Source organism: Melospiza georgiana, chromosome 17 (assembly GCF_028018845.1).
Source record: "Melospiza georgiana isolate bMelGeo1 chromosome 17, bMelGeo1.pri, whole genome shotgun sequence".
NCBI classification, from domain to species: Eukaryota; Metazoa; Chordata; class Aves; order Passeriformes; family Passerellidae; genus Melospiza; species Melospiza georgiana.
Window position 1 is genome coordinate 4848625 of NC_080446.1, and position 27479 is coordinate 4876103.

At 53.3% G+C, this 27479-nt stretch overlaps 1 protein-coding gene across 1 annotated transcript; it reads right to left on the reverse strand.

Moving 5' to 3' along the window:
- Window positions 1–1540: 1540 nt before the first annotated feature.
- On the reverse strand, window positions 1541–15637 carry RBBP8NL (RBBP8 N-terminal like). Its single transcript, XM_058036496.1, has 15 exons — window positions 15571–15637; window positions 14233–14275; window positions 13758–13853; window positions 13314–13426; window positions 11550–11622; window positions 10195–10352; window positions 9633–9721; window positions 8592–8755; window positions 7119–7524; window positions 6865–6956; window positions 5759–6029; window positions 5287–5395; window positions 3274–3335; window positions 2797–2917; window positions 1541–1659 (listed from the first exon to the last, which is right to left on the reverse strand). Exons 1-15 carry the CDS (start codon window positions 15635–15637, stop codon window positions 1541–1543), a joined length of 1983 nt encoding a protein of 660 aa, XP_057892479.1.
- Window positions 15638–27479: the final 11842 nt, after the last annotated feature.

Sequence of the window (27479 nt, forward strand, 5' to 3'; positions counted from 1 at the left end):
CATCCGTACCGCCCCCGCTCCTCGTCCCGGTCCCGCACCGCCCCTGTTCCCGGTCCCGTACTGCTCCCGGTCCCGCTCCCGGACCGTTCGCACCGGCTCCGCTCCCGGTCTCGCACCGCCCCAGGTCCCGATTCCGCATCGCCCGCACGGCCCTCGGTCCCAGTTCCACACCATTCCCGGTTCCGCACCGCCCGCACTGCTCCCGGTCCCGCAGCGCTCCCGCAGCTGCCCCGGTCCCGCACAGTCCGCACCGCCCACACCGCTCCCGTTCCCAGTCCCGGTCCCGCTCCCGTTCCCGTTCCCAGTCCCGGTTCCGCTCCCGTTCCCAATCCAGCTCCCGTTCCCAGTCCCGGTCCCGCTCCCGTTCCCAGTCCCTGTCCCGCTCCCGTTCCCAGTCCCGGTCCCGCTCCGCCCGGCTGGGTGATGCGAGGCTGCCCCGGGCAGTGCTGGTCCCTCCCCCGCAGCCGGCGCTCTCTGAGTGGGATTTTAGGGCTGTGGAGATGGGAGGATGCCATGAGCAAAGGGGGCTGCTCGTGGCTGGCTGTGCTTTGCTTCGTTCTTGTGAACAGGTAGAAAACCCCACGTTTAAATAGAAATAACTGCAGGTAAAGGGAGTGGGAGTGCAATATAACAGGAATTGGCTCTGGCACTTTTCTGCTGGTTTCTGTTTTGTCCCTGTTCCCTCCACCTGCGTGCCAGGAACAGCCCAGCCTGGCTCCTGGATCAATGCTGTGAGCAGGGATGCTCCCTGCAGCCCTTCCCATCTCATCCCATCAGAGAAAGATTACAAAAAGCAATTTATCCACGTGAGCAATAGCCCCCAGCAATGCTGCCGAGGTCAGTGTGAGCTGCTGAGCTGGTGCTCTGCTGTGAGCTGCAGCTGGGTGTCACACACTGACCTTTTCCAGAACACACTGGGGACAGGGAGCACCCAAACCCTCCCTTCCCACATTCTCCTCCCTGCCCTCTCAGGGACACATCCCCCGTCTGCCCAGGTACTTGCTCCTCATTTAACTACAAGAGAAAACTGTGGACTTTCCCCAGGTCAGACAATACCCACGTGAGTATGAAACCTGGTAGGGATTTAATTGAAGCTGGTTGTGCATGGGGCTCTGCAGTGTTTGGTTTGGTCACCACCCCTCAGCCACTGGGACATCCTTCATGAGGAGAGGGCTCTGGAGGTCTGCTCTCCAAGTGTGAAATCCCAGGGATAACACGGTTCTGGTGCAGGGTGAGGGTTCCAAAGAGACATCTCCTCTTCCCAGCTCCAGCCTGAGGGTCTGCTCTGGCACGGAGCACTGACTGTGGGGCTCCACCAGCAGTGACCTGGCTGCTCCAGGTGTCACCTGCTTGGGTCATCCTTGCCCAGCCTCTCCTGTGGCATTGTGAGGACTTTCAGGGTGCTCTGCTCACAAACGAGTCCTTATGAATTCCCCACTGCCTGGCTCAGCATGACAGGATTCATTCTCCAGCATGGGTGGGATTCTGAGGGCTCTGAGCTCTGTCCTTTGGTCTGCAGCTGCTCCATCCTGCCCTGCTGCTAACTGTCCTTGGAGGGATCATTGTGGGAAGCAGAGCAATTCTCCAGCTCCTTTGTGATCCCCACTGGGCATTGCTCCACTTTGATTTTCTTTTTTCCTCTCATTGACTTCTTAGATCCTGTAAAACAGCCAGGTGACAGCAGGAGTTAGCCACAGAGAAATGGATTTACACTTCTGGAGTCAGCATGGCCTCATCCCAAAACAGGGACAGCACAGGAGGAAGCAAAGCTGAGCACAGGAAAGATGGAGAGAAACCCCTCACATGTGAGATGTGTGGGTATCCAGGGGAGGCTGTTGTGCTCCTGGACACAAAACAATGTGAAGCAGAAACAGGCAGAGAACTGACCTGGTGCAGAAGCATCCCAGAGCAGCAAGATGCATTCTGCGGCTTTCTCCCCGTTCCAGTGTGGTCCACGGCTCATACCACATGCTGGGAGAGCTGCTATGCCCCTCCATCACCCCATTGCTGCCCCAGCTGCACCCACCCCTCACTTGGGACATTCCCATCCAGTCCCAGAGGGTTGTGTGTGCCTGCCTGGGGCTGCACAGCACTGCTGTGCTCCTCCCCATTGCTCCAAGTGTTTGGTTTTGTACAGCAAACCCTCTTGTCACCAGCTGTGCTGCTGTCCCCTGAGCCAGCAGGGCCCTCTCAAGGCCAGGCTGGTAAAAAGCTCCCTTCAGGCTTAAGCAACAGCCCTCTGTACATTAATGGCTGGGCCAACACTTGGCTGTTTTTGCCCCCAGGACAGAGTGGTGAGCAGCAGGGTTTTCTGACAGAGCATTTTTTGAGGCCTGACAGACAAACTGTCTTATCCCTGCCCTTATCAGGAGCAGTTTTCTGCTTGTTCACCTGGAGGGAACACGGGTACAACACATTCCTCTGTCAGCAGGGAAACCTCCACAGCCACACTGGAAGATCAACAGAGCTGGCAGGAACCTTTCTGTGACTGTCAATAACTCACCCCTGGGAATTTGGCCTTCCCCAGTCACCACCCCCCTGACCAGATAAGCAAACACAAGGGGCTAAGCTCTGTTAGCTTAGGTGCTTGGGGTGCTCTCCTGGCCACCCTGCCCAGGCTGTCCTGGCTAACCATTAGCTGGGGCTCCTCTGCCTGGAGCTATGAGTGTTGTAAAAACACGGCTCAGAGGAGAACCCTCCTCTGCCCTGTCCTGGGGCATTTCTCACAGGAGTCCCTCTGGAAGCAGCAGGAGTTGTAGCCTTGAGCTGATGCCCCAAGGAACTTCTCCTCCCTACCTTTTATCCAGGGATCCTGTCCTCTTTTTCTCTTCCTCTGCTGCACATGAACTTTGTCTTTGGTGCAAAAGTATTTCCCGTCAGCCTCAGCTTCTTGTTGGATCTCATCTTCATACTTCTCCTACACCAAGGAGAAGAACAGTCAGTCTACAAACCAGCCTGGCTTTCCCAGGGAGCTGGTGGCTTTGCCAGGGACCTTTGTGACCATTGCTGTGAGTGATGACAAATGCAGTGCTCATAAAGACTTGACTGGCTGGAAAGAGTGGCACTTCTGCCCCTCAGCAGCAAGTTGTGCAACAGGGTGGGAATGAGGTTTGGCACCTGGTGCAGGAAGAGCCATCGCCTTCTGGGACAGCCTGTCTGATATCTCTGGGAGCCACCAGCCTGAGCTGATGGCTGAGAACAAACCAAACAAGCAAACCAACCAACCATCCAACCAACCAACCAACCAACCAACCAACCAACCAACCAACCAACCTCACTGTCCGTTGTGTCTGGCTCATCGGATTCTTGCTTCCCAGACTCGGCATCATTGTCATCTAAAGAAACACAAAAGGAAGTTTTTTTGGCTGGTGGCAGGCTTGACAAGCTCATGAGCAGATGCAGAGCCACTGGCCCAGGCTCACAGAGCCACTGAGGCAGAAAGCAGCTTCAGCAATACACTGTGGTGTGAAGCAGAGGCACTGGAAGCTACATGGCCTGGAATGAATGTTTAGGAGTGATCCAACAAGACTCTGTTGGGAAAGCACCTCCCAGGAAAGCTGTGTCCACTGGACTTTGCTACACCAAGGTCACAAGAGCTGTCCCAACATCTGTGGCTACATACAGGAGGGAAACTGGGGGGTATTTTAAGCCCCAGATTGCACTTTCCTGTTTGAGCCCCCGGTGGGGAGAAGCATCTTGGGGTGAAGAAGCCAAAAGGGACAATCCCACATTTGCTGCTGGTTCAGTCAGCAGCTCTTGGCAGGGAATGTGTGCTGAGGAGCAGAGGAAGGAAAGGCAGGGGAGATGCTGCCCAGGAAAAGCATTTCAGTGTGCACAGCCCCTGGGGCTGCACAGCCCCAGACATGTGCCTGCACACACCCCACTCTGCTCACACTCACCTCAGGGGCTGCTGGTGGTGGCATCACCCTGTCTACACACACGGTGACACACCTCAGCTGGCCATGGTGGGCACAAAGGGCTGTGCCCCGTTCTGAGGGGCAGGGGCACCCCCAAAGCTCAATTCTTATTGCTCATCACGCCCAGCTCTAGCCAGGACAGAGCTCAGCAGGGCAGCCCCCTCCTGCTGGCCCTGCAGAGGTGGGAGAGCAGGTGATGCTGCTTCCAGGCACTCCTGGATTCTCTGTAGCCCAATCCCATCCTCACCTTATCCTCCTGCAGGTTAAGGTTCACTAGAAAGTGCAGAAGTATTTGTGTATTGTTTCCCGGGCTTTGTGTCAACCTTAAGGTGAGAACTGAAGAAAGTCCTGTATTCCCACACCCTGAATGTAATCAGCTGAAATTCTTCTGCCATGATGATATCTCCTTAGCATGTAAATCACACAGGCCTCTTTTTTTTTTTTTTTTTTTTCCTCTCCACTGTGAAAAATCCTGCTCTGGAGAGTGTTCCCAAACCACTCCGACACGCCCAGACCAACTAATCCAGGCGAGCTCAACTTTCTGGCCGAGCCAGTAAGGCTGGTACTGAGCAGCAGACGTGCTTCCCACCCTGATCCCCATGGCTGCTGCCTCCCACCTGCCTGGACAGACCTGGCACCTGGGGGTCAGGCAGGGAGAGAGCCCTGGGAGGGCTCTTGTGAAGGGTGGGGCAAAGGAAGGAAGGAAAGCATCCTGATCTGCCCGCTGCAGGTTCCAGCATCCCTGGCTCTGTGCTCAGCCCTCTGTGCTGTGTCATCACAGGACACACTTTGGAGCAAGGGGACAGACAGGCGTGGTTTTCCAGTGCTAGTCCTGCAAACTTCTTGCATCTCTTCTGGGGCATTCTGAGCTGCTTCTTCCCTGAGAGGAGTGGGAAATGCTGGAGCAGCAACTTTGTCCTGTTGCTGCTCATTGTGGAATGGGTTTTCTGCTGGAGCAACATTGTCCTATTCCTGCTCATTCTGGAGTGGGTTTTTCTAAGAGCATTTTTCCAATGCTGACTCCTCAGCTCCTGGAGAATTCCATGTAGATGCTCTGCTGAGTGTCCAAGGACACCCCAGGGGTGTTGGACACAGACACTGGGCCTTTCTCCAGAAAAACCAGGATTACTTTCTCCCCATTTATACTGAGCCTGAATTTTGGACTTATCTAGGGTAGAAAATTGAGCTCTCAAGGACAGAAATGTGAAACCTGAATTTCCCCCAAGGCCCAGAGGAGCTGGGAGCACTTGGTGCCTGGAGGGTGGGATTGCAGGTGTGTGCAGAGCCCAGCAGAGAGCTCTGGGCTGGGAAACGCCTTCACCTTTCACTCCTGCCTTCTCAAATGTCACATTTGCCTGGGGCTTCTTACCTGCATCTCCCTTCTGTGCGCTGGCATCCTGCCTCAGCCCGGCCTCAGGAGGGGCCTCTGGGTCACCTGGGGTGGAGCTGTTTGTCAGATATGCCCGTGAAAGCCTCAGCTGTGCGACACAGGGACACAAACACCGCTGTCACCAGGCAGGAGAGGACTGTCCCCAGCCCTCAGTTGATGACAGTGACACCCACAGGGACGAGCATCACAGAGATGTGGTTTGCAGGGAGCCCAGCACCCCCTGCAGCAGCCTGTGGGAGGGGGCACAGCCACTGCCTGCCCTTGGGCATGGATGGAGCCCTGGATGGGCACTGGAGGAAGGTGTGGAGTGAAGCCAGGGCTGAGCAACCGCGGCTCTGCCATGTGCAAACTGGCTTCACACACACCAAACCCATCCTCCCACAGTGCTGCTCACAGTGGTCCCAGCAGCAGTGCAGGGGATGCAGGGGATGCCAGCAAGAGCTGCACTCACCACAGCTGCATCTTCCTCCTCCTCCTCCTCCTCCTCCTCCTCCTTGGCAGCCGCGGGCAGTGCCCAGCGGTAGGGGCAGCGCAGGCGGTCCCGCTGTGCCCCGTGTCCCCCTGTGGGCATGGCCGGGCTGTCCCCGGGGCTGTCCCTCGGGCTGCCGTCCGTCTGTCTGTGCCTGGGGTCGGACAGGTCCAGCGGCGCGTCCCCATCCTCGTCCCTCGCCTCCTTCCCCCTGGCTCGCGGCTCGGGGCGCTCCCTGCCCCGCCACAGCTGCCTGGAGAACAGACTGCTCAAAGTGATTAACTCTGATAATTGATAAAAACATCGGTCTAGTAAGCCAAAGATTGAAGACTAAACCGCCTTGTAGAGTTACCCCACCATCCTACCTCAGGAAGAAAGGATTCAAACCCTCATCTCAACTCCCAAAGTTTTAACTAAACCACTTCCTGACCCTTCCACCAAAGAGCCCGGATCGCCCCCCGAGACAACCCTCACACGAGCTCCAACACCACAAACAGAGTCAACAATGTGGGAATCCGTAAAATCAGAGGGTTTTGGGAAAGCTGCAAAAGGCAGGCCTCAGATACCGCAAGAATTGTGAGTAGAGCTAAAGCAACAGTCATGAGGTAGGTCAGCAGAAAAATTATTTAAACTGTAGGAAAAACAAGGGCAAATAGAACAATAGCCTGTGTATTCATGCTTGTCTGAATAGCTCTCTAAGCTGCAGAAAGTTTATCTAGCAAGATATTAGGAAGGGTAAAGCTTAAGAATGGAGCTCAGTGCGTTGAGGCTTACAAGTGGGTATCGTATTCGAAATAAGCAAGCATTGTTTTAACCAAAGGTACCTGTGCTTATGGTGATTGGATAGAACTACTGTCAATGTGCTTTTGCTTTGTGTGATTGGTCAAGAAGCTTTTAAAGTATGTTGTAACATGAAGTTTTCTGGCCTGCTGCCTGGATTGTGAGCTGCTAGCATCTTCCCATTATCATAACCATGTAATGGGACTGATGCTGAAAAATAAACAGCTCGAGACCCTTTCTATAGTAGCCCCGTCTCGTTTGTGTCTGTAAATAACCCCCCCCTGCCGACATCAAACAACAATCCTCACCCCTCTTCCTTCCCGTCCACAGCATCCTCCAGGAACACCCTCTCCTCCTTGCAGCCCACGGCCATGCCCAGCCACGGGGACAGCGGCCGTGTCTCGGTGTCACCGTGTGCCCTCTGTCCCAGCCGTGTCTCGGTGTCACCGTGTGCCCGCTGGCCCGGCCGTGTCTCGGTGTCACCGTGTGCCCGCTGGCCCGGCCGTGTCTCGGTGTCACCGTGTGCCCTCTGTCCCGGCCATGTCTCGGTGTCACCGTGTGCCCTCTGTCCTGGCCGTGTCTCGGTGTCACCGTGTGCCCGCTGGCCCGGCTGGCACTGCCGCAGCAGGAGATGCTGCAGCCGCTCCCGCTGCTTCAGCAGCTGCAGCTTCTCCTCCAGCTGCTGGTCCCTCACGTACACCATGGTGGCAGGGAGCTTCAGCAGGGTTGCCTGCTCGTCCCAGGGGTCCCGGCAGCGTGTCCTGCCCTCGGCAGCCTTGCTCCTGAGCGGGTGCATGGGGAAGGCGCCGCTGTCCCGCTCGCCCGGGGCGCAGGGACCCGCCAGCCCCAGCTGGTGCAGGGACAGGTGCTTGTGCAGCAGGCACAGCTGCTCTCTCCGGGCACTCAGTTTCAGGTTTTCGTAGGATGGAGCAACCTTGGGGGAGTCTGGGTTGCTCGCTGTTAAATAACTAAAAAAAGGGTGGAAAAAAAAATTACATTACAGATCATGTCAGGAAAAACCCTTACACATTAGCACCAGAGCTTTCCCGTGGTTTCCCAGCTGTGCAGGGATGTGTGTGGTCTCTCCTGCTCTTTCCATGCCCTGTTGCAGCTCTTGGTCAGTACACCATGTTTGTGTTTGGGGTCTGTGCTGGGGAGGAGGGTCCTGGTGGCCAGGGGCATCAGGCAGCCAGCAGTAGGAAGCCATTCCCATCCCACACAGTGTAGGAAGCCATTCCCACCCCACGCAGCATGGGAAGCCATTCCCATCTCACCATCCAGCAGCAATTCCCCGTCCCCAGGCCATGGCAGCTCAAGGCAGGGGGTTGTGTTAGGGTAAGGTAAGTGACCTCTCACATCAGCACTGCTGCTGAGAAGTCACTTTTTGAATAAAGTCTTACAGCCAGCAACATCCTTACTAACCCCCTGGGCTTTCTTAGCGCCTGAAGACCCCCAGGACAGAGGGACAGCCCACCGTCCCCTAATCCCACTCAATGGGAAACTCTTACAGCTATCCTAGGAAGGTTGGGGCAGTGCAGGAACCTGCCCTGCATACCCAATCCCTGCTGCTGCTGGTCATTTGGCAGCTTCCATGAGTGCAAGCTGTTCCCAGGCGTGCTCTGCAGAGCTACTCACACTCTGGGGAACTCTCTGTCTGCAGGTGAACTCCCTGGCCTTGCTCTGTGCTCCTGAAATCATGGGGAGGATAAGCCTGGGAAGTGCTGAGCCCTGCAGGAAAGCCCATTAGAATAGATAAGGAGGAGGAGCAGGAATTGCTGCCTGCCTGGGACGGTCCTGCCTGCATGTGGGGACACCTGGTTCACTTTGTGGGTCTGTCTGAGGAGCTGGAATAACGAGAGCCTGACCTCGCTGGGCTGGATTCCAGTCATTTTTCACTGCTGTGAACTGGGATATCCCCCCCTTCCCGAGGCTGTGGGGGAGGTTTGGGGAGGGAGGAGGGCAGGCACGGTGAATGCTGGCCATGCATCCACTGAGGGTGCTGCAGTGGGTCAGCCCATGGCTCCCAGGTACTCACGCCTCCAGGCTGGGGCTGTGCTCTCGTTCTGGAGGGAGAGGAGCTTTCCTGGCTGGGGGAGACACTGCTGCCTCTGAGGGACTCCTTTCCAGGAGGCAGGGTCTGGAGCCAGCTCTCACCAGGGCAATGGTTCCGTGCAGCTGGTTGGAAATCCTCTGGGATGCCTGTGGCAGAAAGTCCGGGTGAGCCATTCTGGAGGGAGCCTGCCTGAACTGGGACACATCTCCTCACCAGTGACAATGAAACAGACAGCTCCTGAGTGCTCTGCTTGATATGGTTCTGGGCAACACCTCTATCAAGTTTTTTATTCATTTTCCAGGAAATTTTCCCTTCGTGTACTCTCCATTTTCTGGCTGCACTGATTTGTAGCACAGGAAGTTTTGCATCTCAAGTCATGATTCAGTGGCTTAACCAAGATAAGACCCTGCAAATTCCTTGTCCCATAGTCAGGCCTTTTCACTCATGCAAGGCTTTATTCCTGCAAGCCCCTGGCACACACTGCTCTGGTGGGTGTAATTCTGCTGGGCCAGGACATCACTGTCTCCATCAGCTGTCATGAAAGGCTCCCCACATGTTCTGACTTGACTTTCCCCTGCCCACCTGGAGATGTCACCAAGCCTTTCTGTGATCCCTCTTAATTATCCCCACAGCCTGCCTGCAGCCTTACCAAAACCCCTTTTCACCTGCTCTTTCAAGTTTTTTTGTGGAGGTCGAGTAAGCAAAACCCATGCCAAAACAGAGGTATCTGTGTGGGTGTGTGTGTGGACTTGAGTTCCCAGGAGCAGGTCCAGGTCCTGCAGTCTCATCTCCAGTGCCCAGTGTCACCATGTCACTCAGCAGCCCTGGGCTGACACCCTCTCTGTGTTTGTCCTTGCAACCACTGAGTGCCAGGCTCTGGAAACGACAAACTGCCCAAGTCTGGCTGATTGTTCCACCCCCCAAGTGCCTCCCACTCTGTCCCTGTCCCAGTCTGATCCAGTTCAGATGGCCACAGCAGTGGGGACAAGGCCTGAGGACATCAGGCTACCTCTGACAACTCACTATTTCTGCAAGGCTGACTTCTTGGAGGAGAGTGCCTGGAGAGGTCCTGCTGCTTGGGGAGCTTCTCTGGAGCTTCTCTGGAGGCTTTTCTGCAAAAAAAAAAAAAGACACAACCAGCTGCTGTAATGGTCCCCCAGAGCTGCTGCAGCCCTGCCCTGAGCGGGCTGGAGCCATGCAGCCTCCCAGGGATGCCACTGGCTGCTACCAACCACTCTCAGTGAAGGTTTTGAGTCAAAATTTCCTTTTGGCTCAAGCCAGCACCTGGCTGAACGTGCCTTTTGTTGCATGTGTGGGTGGCAGGAAGGCAATGCCATGGTCTCTGCATGAATTTTCTTTCACTGGGGGCGCCAAGCACTCTTTAGCTCTAATGCAGAGCAGGGTGTTTCTCCCCTGACCTGCATTTCCCCCCCATCAGCTTTCCTGCCCGTGGCAATGCCCATCTGAGCTGCCAACAGCTTGGTCCTTGCCCTCCAGACCCTTTCCCAGGGCAGTTTTGCACCATGGCTCAGTCACTTTTGACACTCCCAGGTCCCTCAAGGGTGGCAGGAGCGGCAGCACCCACCTTCACTGAGCTCCAGCTCTGGCACATCCTGCTGGGCTGCTGCTTCCCTGGGCTCTGCCTTCTCTGTGCTGGCATTCCTGCTCACTGGGGACAGCAGAGTCAAAGGGGAGCTTGGTGTGGAGCAGCTTTCTCTGGAGGACACTCCTGGGGTCTTTGTCCTGTCCCTGTTGGAAGGAAAAGAGCATGAATGAAGGAGAAGGAAGGGTTTGGAGCCACTGTACTGAGAGCTCTGAGCCTGATACACAAATACACGTATTTATCTATGTGTGCATGTGGATATTCCAGATCCTCAGCCTCACCTCCTTCCACTGCAGCTTATCAGCAGCCCAGCTGCAGTCTGGAGCATGGACAGCATGCCAGCCCCACTTGGAGGTGTGATTGCCCCACTTGGTTGTGGGTAACGTCGGGTTGGGTAAGGCAGGATCCAGCTGTGGCTGTTGCAAAAGCTCTGTGGGAACCTGGCCCTGCCTGGGCTTTCAGCCTGATGCAGGGGTGGGTTCAGCACAGGGATGTGGTGTCTGCCCGTCACCAAACGAGGATGGAGAGGGTGATGCTCAGTGCCACAAGGAGTGCCTGAGGCTTGGGGACACACACAGAGCCCTGGCTGGACTCTGATGCTGAGGTGTGGATGTTTGGCTGGAAATCCTCCTATCCAGCATCTCAGGGGAGAGCAGAGCAGAGCAGAATCACTCAGTGCTCAGCAAGCCCAAGCCACAGCTCTGGAAGCACTGGGGAGGAAAACCCAGAGTTTCTCTTTAAGCAGATGGTGCTCCCGTGCTCCAAAGAAAACACATTTCTAAACTAATCCCTCAGTGCTAATTCCTCTGGACTTTAAACCCTTGAGGAATGAGCTGATTTGTACATATTGGCCAGCCTGGCAGGTTACTTGGCTTCCAGCACAGTGCACTGCTGGGCTGTGAACCTGTTGGTGCAGATCCCTTCTCCCTCTCTAACCCCATCCCTGTCCCTTGGGTGTCACTGTCCTTCCCCCAGAGCCACCTGCTTCCTGCAGACCCTCTCTGGCTGCTGCAGGAGGGGAGTTGGTGCCACGGAAAAGCCATGGAATGCCAGGCTGAGCTCCATGCAAGCTGCCCAGGGCTTTGTTTCCAGGGGGTTAAATATCTTTGTTCCCCAAAAATTAATCACTGGATGCTGGTGAACAGGGCAGTGAGCAAAGGTTAACAAGGATTTTGAGACTATTAGGGATTTTTCCATGTCTTACATACACAGGAACCCATGGGAATTAGGTGCTAAAATACCCCTGAGGATGCCCCAGTGTGGACCTTGCCCTGCCCAGCTCTGGGGATGCCCTTGCCGCTGTCCCTTGTAGAGAATGAAACCAGGAAAGTGCTTACTCCAGGCTCTGGAGCCTCTTCAGTTCCTCCTTGAGAGTTTTGTTCTCCTCCCTCAGGCGATTGGTCTCGTTGGCTGCAGGGACAGAGGAGGGGCTGTGAGTTCAGGGGCTGCGAGGATGCTGCCCACAGCTCGCTGGGGTGATGGAGGGGGAGGAGGGAATGGCACCGACTCTGGGAGGGATGCTGAATTTCCTTCCCTCTCTGTAAAAGTGCTGGGGCTAAGGGATGAAGGGGAGCAACTTTCTGGCTCAGGTTTCATCGGGATTGGGTCTGCCTGCAGATCCCCAGCTCAGGGGAAGAGCCAGACCCAAAACCAGACCCAAACCCAGACCCAGAGGAGGCAGTGGTGGGTTGGGCACAGTGAATATCTGTCACAGACATATTTCATGAAAAATCCTTTTGCTAAGATCTTTTCTCCTGAGGATCTCCTCCATGTTTTGCTGCTTTAGAATGTGATTCAGAGAATTGTTCACCCAGCATGTGAAATTGTTTTTACTTGGTGACCAATGACAGCCACCTGTGTGGAAGCTGTAAGCAGTCACAAAATTTTATCATTCCTTTCTTTGCTAGCCTTCTGATGAAATCCTTTCTTCTAGTCTTTTAGTATAGTTCCAATATATAATTTTCTTTTAATATAATATATATAATATATAACATATAATATATACAATATATTATATCATTAATATATGTATATAATATGAATAATATATACTATATATATTATATATATTATATATATTATATTATATATTATATATTATATATTATATATTATATAATATATAATATATAATATATAATATATAATATATAATATATAATATATAATATATAATATATAATATAATATATATAATATATATAAATAATATATATAATATATATAATGTAAATAATATGAATAATATGAACAATATATATAATATATTATATATATAGAATATATTCCAGAATATAGAATATAGAAGAATAATAAAATTATATAACAATATAATAATATAATATTATAATATTATAATATTATAATAAATCAGCCTTCTGAAACATAGAGTCAAAATTCTCATCTCTTCCCTCATCCCAGAACCCCTGTGAACGCCAGGGCAGGGTGGTGAGTGGGTGCTGTGTTAGGGGCAGGCCTGGGGGTCTCAGGGGGGTCACACAGAGGCCAGAGGGAGATGTGAGCACCCAGCCCTGGCCACAGAGAGCATGGCTGGGCTCCCAGGCATGGTGCCCTGCCTTGCTCCTGCTCGAAAGCAGCACTCAGGCAGCAGTGCCACAGCAGGGGAGATAAACCACGGGCTCTTGGCACCTCTCCATCCCTCCTAAATGCCTTATCTCCTTCACCCCATGACCCTCCCCGGGCTGGTCAGATCCCCAGGGAAAAACACCCAGTGCTGGGAGCTGTGCCAGGGGCTCAGGAGAAGATCCATCACACGTGTTGCTTGATTTCATTTACCCGTGCTGAGCTGCTGCTGTGACTTTCCTGTCTTTGCCAGAGTGTTGCTTGTGCCGTGCCAATGCATCCTTTCCCCAGGCAGCTGACACAGCCTGGAATCTCTCATTTTTCTGGAGGTGTGGAGGGCTGCGACCCCCAGCTCTGATGATTTGTGTGAAGGGTTATGTCTCCTTGCTCCCTCCCTTCTCCCCATCCCCAAGCCCTTCCCAGATTCCTGCTCACCACGTACAAATATCTGGGAGAGGGATTGACTGGCAGAGACTCAGCCTGCCAGAGCCAAGCTCACGGCGGGTGTCAGTACGTACAGAGGATGAAGATGTGCTGCAGGCTCTGGAAGTGAGAGGTCTCATACTCATTCTGCTTCTTTTTGGCCAGCTCCTGGGTGACCATGCATCTGTCACAAAGGCCAGCTCGCAGCCTGCAGGAAGGAAACCCCACAGCTTGTTACCACGCGAGAGAAGTAAGTTCCTGCCCTGCCCATGGGGAAGGGTGAACACCCAGACCATCACTGAGAATCACCCCCACAGCCCAGCACTGGCCTTTGCACCCCTCCAGCCCCACCACACCAGCTTAGGAAAGCTCCTATGCACCTGCCCAGACTCCTCCAGCTCTCCCAGCAGCTGAATATAGGAAAAATAGAAGTTCATATGCTGCATCCCAGTCCTTGGGAGACAGCACACCCCAAACTCTCCCCCAGGACTGTGCAGTCGCTGCCACTCAGCAGCACCTTAATTAAAAACAAATCCTACCTGTTTTCTAACACCTTTACATTTTCTTTCAGGACCTTCTGTTGTTCTCTTAATTGGTGATTTTTAGCAAACAGCTCTTCAATTCTCTGAGCATCGCTAGTTGAAGAAACACAACAAAAAAAAGCAGGGTTGTTAGATTACTTCCCAAAACCCGTGCCTTCATTCACAGCGCCCTTTTTCTTGTGTGGCAGGAGGGGAAACAAATGTGTTGGAGCCTGGATCCTACCCCTGACACCCCAGTTTATTCCTCCCACTAATTGTTCTCCAACGGGGAAAGCACCGGGTGGCACAAGCATCACCTGCCTGTGGGAAGGCAAACTGGAGCTGGGCTGGGATCACCCCAACCCTGCCTGGAGCCAAAATTTGGCAGTGCCAGAAGAACAAATGGTGGTCTTTAATGCAGCAGTGTTGGAGAATAGGTCAGAAGTCTGAAATTGCAGTGGTGTAACCAGCCCTGTGCCCCAGCATCGCTCACCGGCACTTCTCTGTGGTCAGCTCCGTCACCTTGCTGTGCAGACCTGGAATAATGGACAGACACACAGACATGGGTGTTTGGGGCCAACTCCCCAGCACTCAGAAGAAAACAGCACTGAAGGAATTTCAGGAAGGTTCGTGGCTTTGCAGAAATCTCACCCATCCACAAGCCTGAGCTCTGATAAGGAATAACACATTGCATGTGTTAAACACGGCCACAGTTTAATGTAACTGGGAAAAGTTGTACAGAATGTGAGCTCCTTTTGTATCCCCACCATTTAATGAGTCTGCATCTCCTTTGCAGACCCAAAAAGTCTGGTTTAGTTTTGTTTCTACTTATTTCTCTCTACAGCCTGCATTTCCCAGGTGGGCAGTATTTTATAGCTTTCATGGTTGGAAAGCATCTTGGAGAATATTTACAGCTGAACGGCTTTCCTTGATGGATCTGCAGACATTGTATCCTGTCAAATCCATTTTATGCAAAGTAGATGTAAACATGTGGTTTAAATTGCTCAACAGTTTCCTCTAACTCTCACACGGCTTGAAATTACACAAGAGAAGAATGAATTCATAAGCCAGAATCATCCAAAAGTGCTGAAGTTTTGTTCATAATATTGATACTGGGAATTATTCTAATAGGAAAACAATTGGGTTTGGCACTTGGTTGCTTAACCTAATGGGTTTTATTTTAATAATGTATGGCCTGAGAAATAATTTATTCCCTAGAGGAATAAGCTATCCAACCTGACTCAAACGTTTTCTTTAACAGAGCTTCATCTCCTGCTGCTTCTGTCTTATAGATTATTGCATCTCTGTGCTGTCCCTTTGATCCCTCAGTATCCAAACACACTGCAATCCCCACTGATGGAGCAGATGCCCAGCAGGTGTGAGTGTCACCCCTGCAAACTCCCAGCTCACCAGACAATGACAGCAGGGGCAGGAGGAGCCAAATCCCCCCTGGTTAATGCTGGGAGCACCTGGGATTCCTGCAGGGGCTGAGCACCTCCATGGCCTCCTTTCCACAGCATGGAGAGCAGGAAAGTCCTCTCACTTCTGAGAGAACAAGTTACTTCTTCATTCAAAGAGTCACTTCTTCCTCAGTATGCCAACAAGAGGTACAAATGTGCCACCAGTGGGTGTTGTCCCCTGAGGGGCAGGCTGTGACCTCATGTCCCAAGCCATCCCCAAGGGTGCTGCTTGCTCAGCACTAATCCCCAAATCTCCCTAATCCACACCTGCTCCTCCTCCCTTCAGGTTATTTGACACCAAAGGGATCAAGGTGGTTTTACAAAGAAATGGATCTTGGCCAGGTTTTGGTAAGAAAATTTTGTCTCCCTACCTTGGACCTCTTTCTCATGGATTTCCTTGAGCTTGTTCAGGAACTCTGCAAAACTCTCTGTGGTCATGGTCAGGGCTGAGCCACACACCAGGCTGTGTCCAGTGTGGGGGTGTCCTTCTGCTTCAAATTTCAGCCTAAAATAGAAAGAAAAAGTCCAACAAAGAGATGTGCCTGGTGCATGTGGTGTTCTGGAAAGGACAAAGCCCAAAGCTGGGAAGGGAAATTGTTTGCTAAACCATGGGATGCATTTTTGTCCACCCTGCCTCAGTGCTGAGCATAGCAAAGAGCATTTCTTAGATACTGCAAGAAGCCCAGCTGGAAAATCAGGCTTTTCCTCTACTTGTTGAGCTGTTTAAATTGCATTTCTTTGGGATGAGGCGGGGCAGGGCATCTTCTTGAGCATAAAGAAGGGACTGCAGAACTCGTGCTGGGATCACATGGGGACTGATGATGGGGAAATTCACAGCAGATCTGGTGCTTGAGCCTGATGGACTCATCTGCTGGGATGCTCCCTTGTATCCCTCATCCCTCTGGCACCAGGCACAGCTTTTACAGAGGCAGCACACAGCACTCAGGCTTCCCAGTGCCATCACCCAGCCTTCCTGCATGGCCTCACTGGCTGCAGCCTCTTCCAGCCCTTGGGAGACACCCAACAGAGCTTTTCCACCCAATTTTACAGAGAAACCACCAGAGGTGATGCCCAGAGCCAAGAGCTGCAGGAAGCTGTCATGGGCACATCCATGGGGTCCTCTGGAACCACCAAAACCACACTGGGAAAGAGGAACTTCCACATGAAGGTGTTCAGCATCTCCTCATGGGGACTTCTCCCCCCAAATCGTTCTGGGTTACTGAGTCATGGTGAGTAATTCTGATCATAACAGAGCACCTGTTAGGTGCCTTCAACCCCAAAGAGATCCCCCTGGAGCTGGGCAGTGAAGGGTGGGCTGGCACCCAGGCTCTGCATCCCCACGGGAAGGTTGTGCTGGGTTCCAGAGCTCTCCCAGCCCGGCTCCTGCCCGTGCCTTTATCTGCATGTGCAGCAGGGATGTGCCAGATCGCCTGCATATGCAACATGTGGGCATGCAGAGCTGGAAGAAGAAAGTTTCCCCTAAAGCATCTGATTTTCAAAAGAAATGAGGCACGTGGCAGCAAGCAGCAGCAGCGAGCTCGGCACGCTCGGGTCGGGAGCGGTGCCTGAACACGAACCCTCCTGAGCCACCCTGCCTGGCTTGGAGCAAATCTGCTGCAAACTGAGTGCAGACCTCATTCTCTGGGGAAACAACTGGAAATATTCATCACTCCTGCCTCCCTGGGCATAACTCATCCATTGCCAGGCCTGGGTGATGGAAGCCAGCAGTGAAAGCACAGTGTGGCTTGTCCAGCTCGGGATCTGTGAAATGGGGCTGGGAGCTGATCTCTGCCCCAAGAGCCACAGTGAAGAAGCAGCCAGGGGAAATAACGTGCAGCTCTAACAGCAAAACCCCTCCTGGTGTTAATGGGATGTGTCGCAGACATCTTTTCATGAAAAATCCTTTCCTTAAGATTTTTCCTCCTGAGAAGCTGAGAAGCCTCAAAAACAAAATGTAAACCATGGTTATCTGCTGCTGTGGAATGCAACAAGTAGATCTGTGATTAGCTCATGTTAGTTTGTTTGTAATTAATGGCCAATCACAGTCAGCTGGCTTGGACTCTCTGTCCGAGACAGAAGATCATTCTTTGGCATAACTTTGGTCATAAATCTTTGTTATCATTCTTTTCTATTCTATTCTTAGTTTAGCTAGCCTTCTGATGAAACCTTTTCTTCTATTCTTTTAGTACAGTTTTAATGTAATATATATAATAAAATAATAAATCAAGCCTTCTGAAACATGAAGTCAGATGCTCATCTCTTCCCTCATCCAAGAACCCCTGTGAACACGGTCACAGGGATGCACTTCCCAGGATCTCTGAGTCCTAAATGAGGCTCTGCCCTGGGCAAAGCACCTCCCCAGGGCTGAGATCAAACCATCACAGGGCTGACACCTCAAGTGCCAGCTGGGAAGGCTCTGCAGGCACTGATTCCCACTGCATTCCCCAGTGCTGTAAGCTGGGAAGGGATCACAGCTGGTGGCTGCATGTGCTCCTGTTGTCCTTGCTGCTGCCTGACCAGCTCCTGCCCACCTTGTACCAAGGGTTCAGCCCTGTCCCCAGGGCTGGCATCTTCTTGGGCTGAACCCGGAATTCTGAGGCACGGGGGTTCAGCTCAGCCATCCCGGGAGGGTGACACCCAGGCTGGGACTGTGCCAGCCTCTGCGCAGGGACTGGGGCTGGGCTGGTGTGTGGAGGGAGGTGTGGGGGCAGCCCAGGTGTCGCTGCTGGAGCGGGATCCCTGCAGCTGTGACTCAGTGCAGAGCCCGCAGATCAGGATTTGGGGCTGGGCTGTGGCAGCAGCTTCACTTCCATGCACAGCTCAGGCTGTGGTGCCACCAGGATTGGGGTTTTAGTACAGTTTTTTAGTACAGCCTTCCCAGCTGGCACTTGAGGTGTCAGCCCTGTGATGGTTTGATCTCAGCCCTGGGGAGGTGCTTTGCCCAGGGCAGAGCCTCATTTAGGACTCAGAGATCCTGGGAAGTGCATCCCTGTGACCGTGTTCACAGGGGTTCTTGGATGAGGGAAGAGATGAGCATCTGACTCCATGTTTCAGAAGGCTTGATTTATTATTTTATTATATATATTACATTAAAACTGTACTAAAACCCCTGATTTTCTGTTCATCTGAGCCCTCAGGTGAGTGGGGACCTGCTGCAGATCCAATCAGCAGGGAAAAGCTGCCAGTTTTGGTGCTTTTCGAGATGCCAGAGTGGGGACCTGCTGCAGATCCAATCAGCAGGGAAAAGCTGCCAGTTTTGGTGCTTTTTGAGATGCCAGAACCCCTCTCTGCCTGCAGATGGAACAGCCACTCTGCGGCAAAGCTGGTGAGGACCTCAGCTCTCCTCTGTGCTGAGAGATCCTTCATGAGCGTGGCTCCCAGGTGTCTTGTGCCAGGATTCAGCATTTTCCTGCAGCAGAACAGCCCCAGTGACAGCACAGGCTCCCTGAGGGCTCAGCTTTGCTCCCTCTCACGCTGTGGATGGGTGAAGCTGTGAAGCTGCAGCTCCTGCTCTGGAGGATTTATTGAGGGAGATTTACTGCTGCAGCCCAGAGTGTGGATCTGGCTCCCTGAGACAGGGATTTCATTTGGAGCCCTTTGCAGAGCTGTCACTGTGATGTAGAGCTGCTGGTGCTGCATGCAGCCCCGTGGCAGGGCTGGAGCAGCCCTTGGGCACCCCAGCAGGGCTGGGAGTATTTCACAGTGACAGTGCCCTCTGCAAACAGAGCCCCAGTGGCAGAAACCAAAGGCAAACTCCTCATCCAACCCTAAACCTGGAGGGTTTGGGAAGCCCAAGGCGGGGGGAGCTGCTGTTACCTGCTGTGGCTTTGCTGCTCTCTGCATCCCTCGATGCTCACTCAGGGCGGGACAGGGCTCCAATTTGGGTGTCTCCTCTCATGCACAGGGCTGGAGCAGCCCCCAGCATCTCCTGGGTACCAGTGACAGGGTGCTCCTGTTGTGAAGGGGAAGCAGCAGGGAGGTTATTTCTGTCCCATTGAGGGGGCTGGGGAAGGGGTGGGTTTGGGCAGCTGGCTCTGACAGCACAGCCAACCCTCATTCCTTGGTCCCCGGGGAGTTCCTGGCCTCTCAATGGCATCCCCAGCACTGCCTGTCACACTCACAGTGTGACATCCCACCCTGAGCCCTGTCTCCTTTCAGCAGGATAAAGCAGCTCATTAGCTAAATGAGCTTAAGTCATTAAAAAAAAAAAAAAGAAAAAAAACAGAAAAGAAAAAGAGGAAAAGGCATGACAGTGACATTCTGAAACTGTGGGATCAGTGAAGCTTAATGGATTAGGTATTTCCACCAGCAGTGCTGGAGCTGCTCAGCTCCAGGCTGGATTGATGGCACACACCTTTCTTTGGGCAATGCTGGGCAGAGCTGCTCTGACCAGCCAAACTTTCTCTCCTTGGCTCCCCTGCTATGTTCCTGGTCTAATTTTAGAGTTACAAAACAAGTGTGTACTCAGAAAAACTGCCTGAACACTCATGGAAAATCTGCAGTCCAGGAGTATTTCACAGGCCAGTGTGGAGCTGATGCTCTTTGCTGGTGTACTTCACTTGGCAGCTTAGAGAAGGCATTTTTGGTACATTGGGGGATTTTTCTTTTTTTTTTTTTTTTTTGCTGGGCATTTATTTATTTGCATGACTTAACATGGCACAGACTGCCCTGAAATGGAGCCCAGTGCCTGCCCTCCACCGTGCTGGGTTTGCTGTGGGTGCCAGATTGCAAAATTACCTCCCAACAGGTGAGACAGGAGGAGCAGCCTTGGCTCTTGCCTCTCCAGGGGGGAGGATTTGCTGCCTTCCTCTACGTGGCACAACCTGAAAATCCTCCCCAGAGCAGAGCAGAGCAGAGCAGAGCAGCTGCTCCGTGCTGCTCCACCAGCCCAGGGCCCGTTTGCTGGCTGCTGCAGGGGGGTCCCTTTGGGCTGATGTGGGGCTGCAGCACTGCTCTGGCCTGTCCCAATGGCCCTCTGGGTTTGTGGCACAGCCCCCCGAGCCAGCCCAGCAGGATCAGCAGCACAGGGGATGCTGGCCCTGCTCACAGACCTGTCCCGTGCAGGGAGAGCTCAGCTGCAGCAAACCCTCCACCGTGCTGCTCCAGCCTCAGGTCCCAGCCTGCACCCTCTGGGGCTCTGATTTACTTCTAGCCCAGAAAGTCTCTGTTGCCATAATAGAGCAGAGCCCTGGTGATCACAAACTCAGCAGCTCCATTTCTTCCCACCACCTGTGGGAGGCAGCTTCTGCTTTTCCAACTTCTGCGGCAATCACCAACCCCCCAATTTGAGTTTTCTTCCATTTCCTCATTTCTGTTAAGAGTCCTTATTCCCCTCAAGAGTCCTTGTTATTCCTTGCCATAGGTTCATCCCTCCCCTTGTTATTCCTTGCCATAGGTTCATCCCTCCCCTTGTTATTCCTTGCCATAGGTTCATCCCTCCCCTTGTTGTTCCTTGCCATAGGTTCACCATAGGTTCATAGGTTCATCCCTCCCCATGTTATTCCTTGCCATAGGTTCATCCCTCCTCCCAGCAGAGCCTTGGCTGCCCTGGCCTTGCAGGGTCACTAAAACCAGAGCTGTTGGTCCTCTGCAATGCCTGAACACACCCAGGGGTCTGGCTGGCTTTCACACAGCAGGGTGGGCAGTCTGGGGGTCTCTCCTTGCACTGGCCCCATCTGGAAGGGAGGTTTTGTCCTCCCACTCTTGCTGCTTTGCTGAGGTTTGACAGTAAATATTTGTTCTCCTCCCCACATGAGGACCAATGACATTTGGAGCCACCAGCCATGCCATGGTGCTCCCCAGAGCCTGGTGGGCTTTGGGCAGATCTGTGGGCAGCCCTGTGTGCCCACAGGAGGATTCAGAAGATGATTAAAAGTATTCACTTATCTGCCTGTGCATCTCGGGGTAACCACAGCTTCTATAAACATTCCTCAATTAACACCTCAAAACGCTCTGGGAAGTGGCTAATGGGGCATTATCGCGTTTTTTGGGCGCTTTAATTGAGGAGTGGTGAGGCTCAGGAGTAGCTCAGGGCCCTGTTGGGATTGGAGGCACGTGGGCACTGCCCATCCCAAACCCTTCCACTGCCACCCCTGGAGCCCTGGCTGGGCAAAGGGGCAGGGAGATACCCTGGGAATCTCTGAGGGATGGTGGGTATCACCCAGCCTCTGCTTGTGGTCCCATCACACTGCTCATGGTGCATGGAGGGCATCTTGGACCCTCTGCCTTCTCCTCCCCAGCAGCATGGCTCAGAGCCCACGCTGCTCCTGACATGGGGAATTCACCATTCCTGGTCCTGCAGGGGAAAGCAAGTCCTGTGTGGGCACAAAGATTCCTCCCAACCACACTTCCACAAAGTGGCACCTCAGCTGCTGCTGTGTGAGGGTGCATGGGCACCCTGAGCCAAGATAATGACATGGAAATGGAAAAACCAGAGCTCTCTGCCCTGGGTATGGAGATAGCCCTGGATATCCCCAGAGGATGGAGTCTTGGGGAAGATCAGCTTTTCTCTTCAGCACCATTTAAAAAAGGAGAAATGGGTTAGGGAGAGCTGGCCCTGCAAGCCTCTCCTGGGTGATCAGCCCTGCTGCAGCACCAGGGATGAGTCTTGGCAGCTCAGCCCCGTGCTGTGCTGTCCAGCAGCTGGGACAGACAGAGCTGGGCATTTTCACAGACTGAAGCATCTCTGCACGTCCCAAATGCCTGGTGACACACACGGCCACCTAGGCTGGGCCTGGAATCAATGCATCAGTGTCCTGCATCCTCCAGAGGAGCATCTGTGGCCATCTCAGGACATGGCCCATCGTGGCACTGCTCCAGCAGAAGGCACAAGGAGGGGGCAGTGGGGACAGCTCAACCCACAGCAGCACAGCCCCGTGCAGTGTGTGGGCACATCTCTGCCCGCCAGCAATCCCACCACCACTTCCTTCCTGCTGGGCTGCAAAGAGGGAAGGAGGATGCCAGCTCTGGTAGCACTGCAGCTCCTGCCTGGGGCTGCTGCAAGACCAGGGAGCTGCAGCCTCTGAATGTCTGTGCTGCCTGAAGGAACAGATCTGCACAGCCCAGGAGGGCCCTGTCAGGATGTCCCACAGGGCCCAGCTAGCTGGGGTCACCACAACCCAGCTCCAAGCTGACACTGAGGGAAAAAGCAGCAAATTTTTCCTCAGCTTTGGCAACAGAGATGAGTTCAAGGTGTGAAATAGAGTGGGTAGGGAGACTGCCCACTCCATTTAAAGTATTTACTGCCCAGCATGTGCATGGCTTGGGGCAGGCCAGGGCTGCCTGAGGTGCTGCCTGGAGGTGGATCAGGTGTGGAAGGGGGTGATGCCCCCAGCACTCACACCCAGTGCTGCCTGCCCAGGATGGGCACATCCTGGATCCCACACAGCCCCACAGCCCATCCCATATGGCCCCAGCTCTGCTCCCCCACGGCTGTCACACTGCTGGATGTTTGCTCAGAAAGCTTTTCTGTTCCTGCCTCTGCTCCCCCCTTGCCAGATGCAAACACAGCTGGGGCTCCCTGGTACCCACACAAACCCTGACACCCACAAATTGCTCTGACCCTCCACAGCTGTTTCACTCCATCTGAGTGGAACTGGATGCTGTTTCTCAGCATTTAGGGTCACAGGGATATCCCATTACCTTTCATGCTGAGGTGGAACACGCCAGAGGAGGAGTTTTTAAGAGGAGAGCCTGGGGTCGTGGCTGGGCAGTGCTGCACAGCCCAGGTAGGCTCAGATCTGCTCCCCACCGACCCCCAGAGCTGCCTCTGCCCCAAACCACCGGCTACACAAACCCAAATGTCCTCCTTGAGCTCTCAGAGGGGACAGAGAAGCAAGCAAACCTGTGGCACACCAACCTGTGCCCATCAGATGGGAGCTGGAGCAGGCTCCGTGTGCCGGCACCGAGTGACAGCTCTGCCACGGCTCTGCTGAGCCCATTTTGGGCAGCTCCCCATGCCTGGCTCCCTTCATGCCAGCTCCCTTCATGCCAGCTCCCTTCCCAGCTACACAGCCCTGCCAGGATGCTGGGGGACAGATAAAACCAGTGCAAGCACGATACTCACTGTGAGCCCTGTGCCCGTGTCTCTCCCTCGGCTCCTGGAGAGGTTTGGGTCCCGATCAGGAGTCGGTCATCTGGGACACGGGAGGCAGGAGTGAGCAGTGTGGGTGAACTTGCACAGACAATAAGCCCTAATTTTTTCCTTGCAGCCCGACTGGTTCTACTGGTTTGCGTTTCTTTGCCCCAGCAGCAGAAAGGAGGCTCAGCTTGGCTAAAGCTGCCCAACAGGTTCTGCTGCAACACTAAAAGCGGCAAGACCAGTATGGTGTGAACCCAGATAGAGATTTGATTGTTTTCCCATAATTACAGCTCAGCCTGTGCTGTTGGTTGAAGTCAATCGCATTAGCAAACAGACCCTTTTAAATAATTCATCCAGCATTAAGATGGGAAGTTCTTTTTGTACGAGTTTTATACAACTTGGCGCTTTTTGAGAAGAGGAAAAAAAAAGAAAAAAGAAGAAAAAGAAAAAAGAAAAAAGAAAAAAGAAAAAAAGAAAAAAGAAAAAAGAAAAAAGAAAAAAGAAAAAAGAAAAAAGAAAAAAGAAAAAAGAAAAAAGAAAAAAGAAAAAAGAAAAAAGAAAAAAGAAAAAAAGAAAAAAGAAAAAAGAAAAAAGAAATGTGACAGCAGCAACATTGACTAAACCAGAGTGGCTCAGCCCAGGGCACACAGCAACCACCAGCCCCAAAACTCAGGAGATGGAAAGGGATGTGCCCAAATTGTCACAAATGGTGCTTCAAGTGCAGCATGAAAGCCCATGATCATACTGGATTTTCTTCTGAGGGCTCTTTGCAGTGGTTAGGGATGCTCTAGGGACCAGTGAGGAAGGGTTGGGTGACTTGGGCTCCAATCCTGGCCAGCTCCAGCTTAGCCCGGGTTTCCTCCCAGCTCCAGCTGCTGACACAAGCAGCTTTCACCCTAAACCGTGGGCTGGTGGAGCCCAAGGCTAAATGGACACTTCCTGAGCCTTTGAAGTGCAGCCACTTCAGCATCCCCCGGGGAAAACGCTGGCACGGATTCCCCTGGCCAGGCTGGGCAGGGACAGCCTTCCCCCGCAGTGCTGCACACAGCAGGAGATGCGCTCGCTCCCCGTCAGCCTGGCAGCGATAAAAAGGAATGGAAAGTTGTTGCCCACGTCTGTGGGGCCCAGGCAGCACATCCTGCTCTGCCCAAAGCTGCCCTGCGAGGAGCGGGGCCCTGCTGAGCTGGCACAGCCACTCTGAGCGTCCCTCTTGCCTAATAGGACACGTAACCCGAGCAGGGTGACTTCCCTGCACATTTCCAGAGGAGACGGAGAGCTCCTGGGGAAGGGCGTTTGGAGCAGGGAGGCTGAGCTGCTCCTCCTTGGTGCCATCCATCCCATGGCATCCCCAGTGCTCAGTGCCATCCATCCCATGGCATCCCCCGAGCTTGGTGCCATCCATCCCATGGCATCCCCAGTGCTCAGTGCCATCCATCCCATGGCATACCCCGAGCTCAGATCCATCCATCCCATGGCATCTCCAGCAGTGGTGCCATCCATCCCATGGCATCCCCACAGCTCGGTGCCATCCATCCCATGGCATCCTCAGAGCTCAGTGCCATCCATCCCACGGCATCCCCTGAGCTCGGTGCCATCCATCCCATGGCATCCCCAGTGCTCAGTGCCATCCATCCCATGGCATCCCCACAGCTCGGAGCCATCCATCCCATGGCATCCCCCGAGCTCGGTGCCATCCATCCCATGGCATCCCCCGAGCTCCGTGCCATCCATCCCATGGCATCCCCACAGCTCGGTGCCATCCATCCCATGGCATCCCCACAGCTCGGTGCCATCCATCCCATGGCATCCTCACAGCTCGGAGCCATCCATCCCATGGCATCCCCACAGCTCGGAGCCATCCATCCCACGGCATCCCCTGAGCTCGGTGCCATCCATCCCATGGCATCCCCACAGCTCAGTGCCATCCATCCCATGGCATCCCCAGTGCTCAGTGCCATCCATCCCATGGCATCCCTACAGCTCAGATCCATCCATCCCATGGCATCCCCACAGCTTGGAGCCATCCATCCCATGGCATCCCCACAGCTTGGAGCCATCCATCCCATGGCATCCCCACAGCTCGGTGCCCACCAACATCTCAGACCCTCTGCTGCTCCAAATCCCCTCCGTCCCCCAGCAGTGGTGCCACCACGCTGCCTCACACCCCAGTGCTGAGCCCTCTCCTCAGCCCCCGGGGTCTCTAGCTGGGCAGAGTGACCCCAAGAAAAGTTGGAAAGTCTCTTTTCCCAGCCTGGCGGTCAAAGGAGTCAGAACTCTTCATTTCTCGGTCTCAAGGTTGTTTATTGTATCTTATCTATAAAATTCTTTCTCCTGTCCTGCCAAGGTCCACCCAGCAAGACAGTCAGAGGCACTCTGCCTCCTTTGGGGGGGGGGTGTTATCTTTTTATACTAAAAACTACGTGTACATTATTTACAATTTCCAATACCTATCACCTATGTTAGATAGTGAGCTTCTACTCTAAATCAATCTAAAAATGCCAACATCACAGCAGAAGATGGAGGCCAAGAAGAAGAGGAAGGAGAAAGGCTGGACACACCCAGATCCCTCCATCTTGCCCCCCTGAATCCCCACTCTAAAAAACCCCAAAAATCTAATTTTTCACCCCATGATAAATTCACTATCATTCCACTTAATTTATCGTGGCTTGCAGATCTTCATCTAAGGTTGGTAACTTGCTCCATGGGTCATAATCAAAACCACACAGGCATTTTGGGCTCTGTGCCCCTCTGTGCCCCCCTGGCAGGGGTCTGGGCTGCTCAGGACAGCCATGGGGATGTCCTGGGTGCTCAGCCAGCCCAGCAGAGCTCTGAGCATCCTTGGCAGTGTTTCCCTGTGGCAATCACATCTCAAACGGTGGCTTGGGGCTTTGGTCCTGCTCATGGACAGGTTGGGCAGGTGGGGGCAGCTGGGGCTCCCAGGAATGTGGCTGCACACCCATCCCATGGAAATGGGTGCCTGTAAACAAGCAGCTGCTCAGCCAGCCGTGGTCCTGGGCAGACCTGTAGGGGCTGTTTGGTGATTGCTCTACGTGCATGAAATTCCTGACTCATTCCTCTGCAAGAGGGACCCAGCACAAGGTTAAGGGGGTGTTTTCCATCCAAGCCTTTTTATGAGCCACCTGCAATGGGCAGAGGGAAGCTCTTGGCTTTAATATTCCCTCTTTCCTTTTGAAGTCTTTGTTTTATTGTCGGAAATGACAATTAGAGATCGACTGCTTGATGTGGGCTGGCACCTCGGGCTGGTGCTTGCGGTGGTGGAATTAATGGCAACCACATGGAGGAGAGATCCCTGCTCAGACCAGCCTGGTGACACCATGGGAGGGGCACTGGGGGAACTGGGAGCTGTGGGGCTCGGGGAGATCCCCTGCAGCAGCCAGAGCTCTGAGCAGTGACACGGGGACCCGGGGCACCGAGCCGTGGGGGCACTGACACCATCCCACACCCGCCTCTGGCTGGAGCATCAAGGAGAGAAACACCAAAAGAAAGGTTTAATGGGAGCAGCTGCTCGTGGGTCTGGGCAGGCTTGAGCAGAGCAGCTGTCTGGAAGTGTTGTGCTGGTGCAGAATGGACATTTCTGGGAATCATCTCCATGTTACCTCCTCTTGTCTTGCAGGTGTCTACTGATGATCACACAGATTGCTCACAGAAACCAAGGTCTGTCTGCTTCCTGGCAGGTCTGGGCAGGAAGGGATTTCTTTACATTTACAGACTTGGGGGAAAAAAAATCAAGCCCTTTTTCTAGAAGGAAAACAATAAAATAAAAAAGGGACACAAATCCACTGATGCAGTGTGAAGGTATTTGATTGAAACTGAGACAGGTGGGTGCAACTGGAAAGCCAGGGAGATGACAGAGCACCTTTACTGGGCAAGATGAGAAGGACCTTCAGTAGGTTCCAACCTGCTTTCTGGATATGTAGTGGGGAAACTGCTCTGATGGTGACAGAACTCATCCCCAGAGCTGGGTCGTACTGACCCCCACCCAAAGGCAAAGGATTAGAGCAAGTTAGGCTTTCAGGAAAAGCAGGTCAACAAATTTAACACCTGCTATGGATGCAGCTTATTCTTCACTGCACAGGATCAACAGAATGGAATAAACCCTGTTTCAGGAAAGAAAGCACATGGTTTGTTCCCATTGAAGGGGACACCACAGGGCACTAAAGACACCCAGGGGAGGTGTTC

Coding starts and splice junctions, on each gene's coding strand:
- RBBP8NL (XM_058036496.1), bottom strand. CDS start 15,637: ATGACCACAGAGAGTTTTGCAGAGTTCCTGAACAAGCTCAAGGAAATC. Junction 13,427..13,757: donor GTAAAGGTGTTAGAAAACAG/GTAGGATTTGTT, acceptor TCCTTCCTGCAG/GCTGCGAGCTGGCCTTTGTG. Junction 6,030..6,864: donor GTGGACGGGAAGGAAGAGGG/GTGAGGATTGTT, acceptor TCTGTTCTCCAG/GCAGCTGTGGCGGGGCAGGG.